The sequence below is a fragment of the Otolemur garnettii genome, unplaced genomic scaffold, assembly GCF_000181295.1.
Source record: "Otolemur garnettii isolate 467f Iridium unplaced genomic scaffold, OtoGar3 scaffold00111, whole genome shotgun sequence".
Taxonomy (NCBI): domain Eukaryota; kingdom Metazoa; phylum Chordata; class Mammalia; order Primates; family Galagidae; genus Otolemur; species Otolemur garnettii.
Window position 1 is genome coordinate 2,389,333 of NW_003852506.1, and position 10,274 is coordinate 2,399,606.

At 40.9% G+C, this 10,274-nt stretch overlaps 1 protein-coding gene across 2 annotated transcripts in view; it reads left to right on the forward strand.

Annotated features, from left to right (window-relative positions):
* The window catches only part of TMEM50B (transmembrane protein 50B), a 19,298-nt gene that overhangs the window by 3,211 nt on the left and 5,813 nt on the right, over positions 1 to 10,274 (forward strand). The window contains exon 3 of one of the 2 annotated variants that reach the window (XM_023517457.1): positions 3,255 to 3,347. The exons of the other annotated variant lie outside the window; for it this stretch is intronic. Coding sequence (XP_023373225.1) covers positions 3,255 to 3,347 — 93 coding nt within the window. The remainder of the gene's footprint in view (positions 1 to 3,254; positions 3,348 to 10,274) is intronic. 2 annotated transcript variants of the gene reach the window in all.

The window sequence follows — 10,274 nt, forward strand, 5'->3', positions numbered from 1 at the left end:
CCCAAGTAGCTGGGACCACAGGCACCCGCCACAGCGCCTGGCTATTTTGGTTGCAGCCATTATTGTTGTTTGGCGGGCCAGGGTTGGATTGGAACCCGCCACTTTAGGTGTATGTGGCTGGCGCCTTAGCCACTTGAGCCACAGGCGCCGAGCCAGAATATTTCTATTATATTATTATATTATAGGACCCTCATAAGACCCTATTATAGGACCCTCATAAGACCCTTTGTAGCTAATCCCCATTCCCTCTCCTCCTGGCCACCACTGACCTGTTTTCAATCATTGTAGGTTTGCTTTTTCTATGATTTCATATAAATGGGATTACACAGTAAATACCATAACCATATAAACCAAATAAAGGACTGAAAAGCTTAGATTTATTTTTTAACTCATGCTTTAAGTTGTGTGATAGCTTTGATAACCTCACTTCTACTGGAATCCATGGAGAATTAGGTAGGAGAGTATGGTGACAAATGATACATGAGTGTAAGTTAAAAGTACACAGTGCATGTGTACGTGTGAGCTCACTTATAGCCTATCCTGTGGCCCAGCCTCAGCAGTATGTCAAGAACGAGGGAAGGTAAAGAATAAGAAAGTAATTTGTATTAGCAAATGAAAGTGTTGCATGTAGAGTCCATAATAATTCACTTGTTTTTCTTTAAACAATGTTCTACAGACATGCTGGGTGTGGTGATTCATATCTGTAATCCCAACAGTATGGAAGAATGAAGGACAATTGCTTGAGCCCAGGAGTTTGAGACCAGCCTTGGCAATATAGTGAGACCCTGTCTCTAAAGGATTTTTTTGAAAAAATTATCTGGGTATGGTGGCACATGCCTGTAGTTCCTGCTACTCAGGAAGCTAAGGCAAGAGAATGGCTTGGTCCCAAGAGTCTGAGGTTGCAGTGAACTATAATTGCACAATTGTACTTCAGTGGGTGACCTCTGAGTGACAGAGTGAGACCTTGTCTCTTAAAAAAAAAAAAATCCATAGGCATTATTGTGGATTATGATAATTATCTATTTTTTGTAGAAAGTTTCATTGTAACTGATTCAATTTTTTTTTTAGCTTATGAGTGTCACTTGTATTTGCCTTTGATCTGATTCCACAGCCCAAACTTTTTACCCCATCAAGTGATTGTTACATTTTGTTCTCTGATTATTTCCTACTCAGTTAAAATCCACAGTGCAGTTTATATTTATATGTGGTGCACATAGTGCAAGTTTCATCTAGCACTTCAAAAATTAAGAGCAAACTGTCTTATAGACAGGCTCAGAGATTGCTTCTTTAAGCTTTTGTACTACCTAAATGGTTTATTTGTAAGCTATCTCCACTTGATTACCAGAGAAATTTATAGGAAAGTATCATCAACATAATAAATATACTATAAATGAAACTGTTAAATAGTAAAGCTATAAAAAAGAGCAGAAACTATATAGAGAAAGATGATTGTTAGACTCTGGAACAAGGGCTCGGTGTCCATAGCACAGTGATTACAGCACCAGCCACATACACCAAAGGTGACAGGTTCAAACCCGGCCCAGGACAGCTAAAACAACAGCTAAACAACTACAATAAAAAAATAGCCAAGCATTGTGATGGGCGCCTGTAGTCTCGGCTACTTCGGAGGCTGACACAAGAGAATTGCTTAAGCCAAAGAGTTGGAGGTTGCTGTGACCTGTGACAGCATGGCACTCTGCTGAGGGTGACATGGGTCTGTCTCTATCTCAAGAAAAAAAGAATCTGGGACAAGATGGATGCTTAAATTGTTTATTAACCTTAATTCAGAGTTTTCTTATAGCCAAAGCAAAAACGGGACAGTGTGATTTAAAAATTTTTTTTGCTAAACAAAAGCATCCTTATTTTTTAAGATAAAATTTTTTCTTCTTTAGTTCTTTAGTTCTACTAGAAAGTTTAACATGTATGGGTACACGTATGGAAAATAATTAAAAGGATTTTTAATAGTTCCTTTTACTTTAGATAAAATCTGTGATTGAATGTAGTTTAAAAGTTACCTTTCTCCAAGGAGTAAATATTATGTTTCTGGAGATCTGCTTAGTATTGTAATAAAATTTATATAATCTGGAGGCTTATTTCCCTCAAATATCAGTTATTCCAATCATGTTGAGCTTCAATTATTACTTATCTTGTGTCCAAAATATATGAATTTCTGTTCACTTAGTAACAGTATTTGCAATTGAAGTAAATTTAGTTTTCTTTATGGAAATTGGCTAGGATTTTATTTTTCACTTCAGTGGAACTTTTTACCCCTTCTTTGGGTGATGGGGTTATCAGTACACTTAGGCACAGAGTCTGACACAAATGTTAACCTGCTTTCCTAAAAAATATGTTGCGTCAACTAAATGTCTGCTTTCCTAAAAAATATATTGAATCAACTCAAGTGTCCAGATGATAATATTATTGAGATTCTATAATTTCATGTAATAGAAAGTTGAATAGATGCTTCTGACCTTGAACTTTGTAAGAGTATGTGGTAAAGGTTGGCTGCCTCAGTCTTAAAAAGCATTAATATATTCCTGAAGAATGACCACTCTTTGTACTATATTGAGTAATGGTGTGATTTTTAGAAGCTTACATATTGGTCCTCATTCATTTGAAGGCTGTCATTCTTGTGTGTTAATGGCTATTTAAAATTCATTTGCTGGCTCAGTACCTGTGACTCAAGTGGCTAACATGCCAGCCACATACACCTGAGCTGGCGGGTTCGAATCCAGCCTGAGCCCACCAAACAACAATGATGGCTGTAACCAAAAAATAGCTGGGCGTTGCCGCGGGTGCCTGTAGTCCCAGATACTTGGGAGGCAGAGACAGGAGAATCACTTGAACGCAGGAGTTGGAGGTTGTTGTGAGCTATGATGCCACGGCACTCTACCCAGGGTGACAACTTGAGGCTCTGTCTCTAAATAAATAAATAAATAAAATTCATTTACTACTTTTGAAAGAGTAGCAATTCTTTGATAATGTAACAGGGTAATTTTTTAGTTAGGGTCTCAGATTCTCTAGTCAGTAAAATGATAACTTCTCTTTCCAGATATGGTTAACACTTCTTAGTTTTTGTTAGTTTTTTAAAAAATCATTTATTTAACTTATAGCAGATTTATATTAATATGTGACTGTCTTTGATATGCATGATATATATATATTAGGTTCACGGTGTTTCTAGTGTTAGGTATTCCTAAAACTTTATAGAGCTACAAGAATGAGCAAAATCACAAAGCCTCTTCTCCATACAGGTGCTCGAGTTTGGCTTTTTATTGGTTTCATGTTGATGTTTGGGTCACTTATTGCTTCCATGTGGATTCTTTTTGGTGCATATGTTACCCAAAGTAAGTATTTTTTCTTTCCCTATTTTATAGGAGAGATTCAAATATGTCTTTTATATTTGGCTAACTCTACCTGGAATAAAATGAAGAGTAATCAGTTAGCTTGAAGATACACATATTGTTTAATAAAACTTGTCAGTGGGGTCACTTAATGCAATGAAGTAACCCTGATTAGGAAATACAAGCCACTGAAAAAACCTTTGAGCCATCTCTAGAGTTTCTGATTTCCTTGCTAACCTTGGACAGCCAGCCTCTTACACTAGAGGTCCATTAACTAGGGGTTGCAGTGGTGAAAGTGAGAAACCAGTACTGGTCTACTGTTATATAATTCTAAAATCCACAGAGGCTAAAAGTGAAATTTTTCTTAACCAGTCTGTCAATAAAACCTGACCTAAACTGAGATGGGCCTTATGGTCTTTATCCCATTTAGTGTAAGTATTTAGATGCTCTTTTATTGTAGGAATGAATATGGATGTATTTGGGTATGGGATACTTTTCCACACCCAGCAGGCAGTGCTCTGTTTATATATACGTTTTATCTTACTGTTCTTAAATCTGAAAAATTCTGAATCCCAAAATACATGTTGCTCCAAGGATTTCAGAAAAGGGGTATGGACCCTGATAACTTTCTTTTTCTTTTTTTTATGATTTTTTTTTTTTTTATTAAATCATAGCTGTGTACATTAATGTGGACCCTGATAACTTTCTTTCCACTCATACCTTCTCTGTTAAACCTAGTCCTATAATTTTTTTTTTTTTCCCAAGACAGAGTCTGACCCTGTTGCCCAGGCTGGAGTGCCATGGTATCAGCCTAGTTCACAGCAGCCTCAAACTCCTGGGTTCAAGTAATCCTCCTGCCTCAGCTTCCCAAGTAGCTGGGACTGCAGGTGCCCACCATGACACCCAGATAATTTTTCCATTTGTTTACCAGAGAGGGGATCTTGTACTTGCTGAGGCTGGTCTTGAACTCCTGAGCTCAAGCAGTTCTCCTGCCCCAGTCTCCCAGCGTGCCTGGATTACAGGTGTAAGTCACCTTGCCTAGCCCCAGTCCTATAATTTATTTATTTTTTTGAGACAGAGTCTCACTTTCTTGCCCTCAGCAGAATGCCATGGTGTCGTAGCTCACAGCAACCTCAAATTCTTGGGCTCAAGCAATCCTCCTAGCTCAGCCTCCCAAGTAGCTGGGATTATAAGCCCCTGCCACAATGCCCAGCTATTTTTAGAGGTGAGGTCTTGCTCTGGCTCAGACTGGTCTCAAACCCGTGAGCTCAGGCAATTTACCCACCTTGGCCTCCCAAGTGCTGGGATTACAGGCATGAGCCATCGCACCTGGCCCCCTTTTTTTTTGAGACAAAGTCTCACTATGTCACCCTCAAGAGTGCAGTAGCATCACAGCCCACAGCAACCTCAAACTTTTGTGCTTAAGTGATTATCTTGCCTCAGCCTCCCAAGTAGCTGGGACCACAGGCGCCACCATAAGGCATGGCTATTTTTTGTTGCAGTTGTCATTGTTGTTTGACTGGCCTGGGCCGGGTTCAAACCCACCAGCCTTGTAACCACTGTGCTACGGATGCTGAACCCAGTCCTATAATTTTTAAGTAATAGGCAGAACAAGAGTTTTCTAAAGACCATACTGAAGATGTATGTATACTTTTCCTGCAGAAACAGTTGATGCAGTGGAATGAACTCTTATTTATACCAGCCTTAGTTTTCTGGCTGTGCCAGGCACTATAGCTTTTTATCCAGGGTAGGGTTGAAAAGCAGAACCCAGTCTTAGCAATGTCACAGGAAGCATCAGAAGATTGTGTTTCACTGGCTCTGTTCCTTCAATCCAAAGATATGAGTTAGTTTCAGAGAATACCATTTATTCATCCATTTGATTCCCCTCTGGAATCTCTTTGCGGTCTTTTTTGCTTAGCTGTCACATCTCCTTATCTTGACCCACAGGTAATTTTTGAATACTTTTGACAATATCCTTAAGTCTCACAGTTTGATTGACATAAGATCTTACAATATCTTTGTCTTTACTTTTTCTTTCACTTGGCATGAAATAAGTCAGAGTACAAGAAGACTATGCTTGGATAGTGCTTAAATTACATAGCTTCCCCACTCTATCTAATATGTGCTATTTTATTTATTTATTTATTTACTTATATTTTCTCTTTTCTTAGAGAAAGTCTCACTTTGTCGCCCTTGGTAGAGTGCTGTGGCATCACAGTTCACAGCAACCTCCAGCTCGTGGGCTCAGGCGATTCTCTTGCCTCAGTCTCTCGACTATAGCGGGGACCACAGGCACCTACCACAATGCCTGGCTGTTTTTTGTTTCAGTTTGCCCAGGGCCAGGTTTGAACCCACCACCTTTGGTATATGGGTCTGGCACCCTACTCACTGAGCCACAGGCGCTGTCCTATTTATTTATTTTTTTGAGATAGAGTCTTACTATATCACCCTCGGTAAACTGCTATGGCGTCACAGCTCACAGCAACCTCAAACTCTTAGGCTTAAGCGATTCTCTTGCCTCAGCCTCCCAAGTAGCTGGGACTACAGGTGCCCGCCTCAATGCCTGGCTATTTTGTTGTTGTTGTAGTTGTCATTGTTGTTTGGCAGCCCTGGGCCAAGTTTGAACCGCCAGCCCTGGTGTATGTGGCCAGCACCCTAGCCACTGAGCTACAGGTGCCTAGCCAAACTAAAAACACTAATAGAGGGCGGCACCTGTGGCTGAAAGGGTAGGGCACTGGCCCCATATACTGGATGTGTTGGGTTCAAACCCGGCTCCGGGCCAAAAACTGTAAAAACAAAACAAAACAAAACCAAAAAACACTAATACAGCACACAATTGTAGTTTGAAGCTCATCTGAAGGAAAATATTTTTTAAAAATAACTTTATTGACAAAAAAAAAAAAAATAGGCGGCGCCTGTGGCTCAAAGGAGTAGGGTGCTGGCCCCATATGCTGGAGGTGGCAGGTTCAAACCCAGCCCCGGCCAAAAACTGCAAAAAAATAAATAACTTTATTGAGATGTAATTTGCATTCCTGCTTAAAAGTATGCAGTTCAGTGTTTTTTGGCTCACAGAGTTGTACTACCATCACAACATCTGATTTTAAAACATTTTTATTGGGGTGAGACCTGTGGCTCAAGGAGTAGGGCATCGGCCCCATACAGTGGAGGTAGCAGGTTCAAACCCAGCCTGGCCAAAAACTGCAAAAAAAAAAAAATAATAAAATAAAATGTTTTTATCACCCCCCAAAAGAAACCCCATAGCCATTAGTGGTCACTCCCCATTTCCCCTCTCCCAGCCCAAGAGAACTGCTAATGTATTTTCTGCTTATATAGAATTTCTTGTTCCATAGAAGTGGAATCATACACCTGACGCTAAGCAGGGAAGGTTGCTATCACTGAGTTCCTTAAAAGGCCTCCATAATTACGCTAAAAGAAAAACTTTAGACAAATTTATGATTTATTTGAGCAAAGAATGATTTGTGAATTGGGCAGCACTCAGAACAGGAAGAGCTCAAAGCACTCTACCGGGCACCATGAGCAGTGAGCTTTTGTAGGTTGAACAAAGCGAAGTAGAGAAATCTTTAGATTGGCTACACCTGTATGTTTGCCTTATTTGGGCATGGTGGGATGTGGCTTTTGCCTTACTGGGGCATGATTTGAACAGCTGGCTGCCCATGATTAGCTGAAGCTCTGCTGTTTGTGATTGGCTGAAAACCAGCTATTTCTTATCAAAGAATACTCCTAGTTAGGTTTCAGTTTCCTTACATACTAAATTAGGTTGGGGGTTGTACCTAGGAACTCAAGGTAGACAGAGTGTCAGGTTAATGGCCTGCTTATTTACTTTAGCAGTTGATGCCACATGAAACTTTATAGTTTCTATAGTGAAAATAGGAATGCATTATCATTTCTGTAAAGGATACAGGATTATTGTTTGTAAAGATTGTATGTACATTCATTGGTTTTATAGTACACATTGAGAAATTTCTTAATGATTGATCTCTTACTATTTCAACAGTATTGTTCATTATATATACTTTACTGTTTGTAAAGTGAATATGCTTTTATTTCAAAGGGCGTTTCTTTTTTTTTGGAGACAGAGTTTCATTAAGTTGCCCTTGGTAGAGTGCCATGGCGTCATAGCCCACAGCAGCCTCCAACTCTTGGGCTCAAGTGATTCTCTTGCCTCAGCCTCCCAGGCTGGTACTATACGAGCCCCCCACAATGCCCAGCTATTTTTAGAGACAAGGTCTCGCTCTATCTCAGGCTGCTCTCAAACCTGTGAACTCAGGCAATCTGCCTGCCTCAGCCTCCCAGAGTGCTAGGATTATAGGCGTGAGCCACCATGCCTGGCTCAGAGAGCATTTCTAACATATTTCAAGTATTTTTCTGTACAGATTTCCTTGAACTATTAATAATCATAACAGCAGCTAACATTCATCTACCACTTAATGGGCCAGGTCCTTGTTCTAAGCACTACATATAGTCACTCATTTAATCCTTACACTCTGTGAAATAGGTGCTATTATAATGTTCATTTTACAGGTGAGGAGACTAACACATATTGAAGTTAAATAATTTCCCCAAGGTCATAAATTTAGGCATTGGTAGAATTAGAATTCCAATCTAGTGTTCTAGCTTAGATCTCTTAGCCATGCTGCTATATATAAATATATATATATGTGTGTGTGTGTGTTTGTGTGTTTTAAATATATATGTGTATGTGTATATATATATATATATTTTTTTTTTTTTTTGAGACAGAGTCTCACTTGTCACTTTGGGTAGAGTGCTGTGGCATCATAGCACACAGAAACCTCAAACTCTTGGGCTTAAGTGATTTTCTTACTTAAGCCTCCGGATTACAGGTGCCTGCCACAATGTCCAGCTATTTTTTTGTTGTAGTTGTCAGGCCCTGGTCAGGTTTGAACTCACCAGCCCCAGTGTATGGGCCAGTGTCCTAAGCACTGGGCTACAGGCACTGAGCCTATGCTACTATGTTGTTTTCTGTGATGTCAAAAGCTAAAACTTGGGCGGTGCCTGTGGTTCAGTGGATAGGGCGCTGGCCCCATATACCGAGGGTGGGGGGTTCAAATGCGGCCCCGGCCAAACTGCAACCAAAAAGTAGCCGGGTATTGTGGGTGCCTGTGGTCCCAGCTACTTGGGAGGCTGAGGCAAGAAAATTGCCTAAGCCCAGGAGTTGGAGATTGCTGTGAGCTGTGATGCCATAGCACTCTACCAACGGCGATAAAGTGAGACTCTGGTCTCTAAAAAAAAAAAGAGCTAAAACTTGAGGCACTTACTTCATTCTATTAAGAATTTTTTTTACTGTTTAGTATTTTTTATTAACATTTATAGTTTTTTTTTTTTTTTTTTGAGACAGAGCCTCAAGCTGTCCCCCTGGGTAGAGTGGAATTACAGCTCACAGCAACCTCCAACTCCTGGGCTCAAGCAAGTCTCTTGCCTCCACCTCCCAAGTAGCTGGGACTACAGGCGCCCACCACAACGCCCGGCTATTTTTTGGTTGCAGCCATCATTGTTGTTTGGCGGGTCCGGGCTGGGGATTCGAACCCGCCACCTTAGGTGTACGTGGCTGGCGCCTTAGCCGGTTGAGCTATAGGCGCCGAGCCAACATTTATAGTTGTATAAAAATTATAGTATCTACAAAAATGTAAGCAGTTTCTAATTCTTTTCTCTTCCTATGAAGATATTATAGTAACCATTTCCTCAAGGATAGTCAGTGAAAGGGCATGATGATGAATTTTAATGAGTCTTTTTATATTTGTCACATTTGTGCATTAAACTCCTGAACTGAGAGCCAAGTGTGCAACACCAGCTACTCAGGAGGCTGAGGCAGGAGGATTGTTACTGAGCCCAGGAGTTTGGGGCTGTCGTGTGCTATGACTACATCTGTAAATAGCCACTGCCCTCCAGCCTGGACAACATAGCAGAAGCCTGACTCTTTAAAAAGACAAAAAGTGGTTCACACCTGTAATCCTCACACTCTGGGAGGTTGAAGATTGAGCTCACCAGTTCAAGACCAGCCTTAGCAAGAGCAAGACCTTGTTTCTACTAAAAATAGAAAAACTGAGGCAAGAAGATCACTTGAGCCCAGAAGTTAGAGGTTGCTGTGAGTTATGATGGTGCCGTGGCACTCTACCCAAGGTGACAGCTTGAGAGTCTGTCTCAAAAAAAAAAAAAAAAAAGTAATAAAAAAGGCTAAGCACAGTAGCTCATGCCTCTAATCCCAGCATTTGGGAGGCCAAGGAGCGTGTATTGCCTGAGCTCACAGGTTGAAGACTAGCCTGAGCCAGAGCAAGACCTCGTCTCTTAAAAATAAAAATAGCTAGGTGTTGTGGTGGGTGCCTGTAATCCCAGCTACTTGGGAGGCTGAGGCAAGAGAATCGTTTAAGCCTAGGAGTTTGAGGTTGCTGTGAGCTATGACTCCACAGTACTTTACCAAGGGTGAGAAAGTGAGACTCTGTCTCAGAAAAAACAAACAAACAAACTTCCTGAGTTCATGAATGTTAAATAATAAAGAATTTGTTTTGAAGGGGAAGGCAGAGTCTCACTTTGTCACCTCATTAGAGTGCTTATGGCATCATAGCCCACAGCAACCTTAAACTCTTAGGTTCAAGTGATTCTCTTGCCTTTAGCCTCCTGAGTAGCTGTGACCACAAGCACCGACCACAAGGCTCAGTTATTTTTAGAGACAGAGTCTTGCTCTTGCGCAGGCTGGTCTTGAGTTCCTGAGTTCAAGCAATCCACTTGCCTCAGTCTCCCAAAGTGCTGGAATTATAGGCATGAGCCACCGCACGGGCCTTAAAGAATTTAAATTGTGGCTCGGCACCTGTGGCTCAAGTGGCTAAGGCGCCAGCCACATACACCTAAGGTGGCGAGTTCGAATCCAGCTCGGCCCACCAAACAACAATG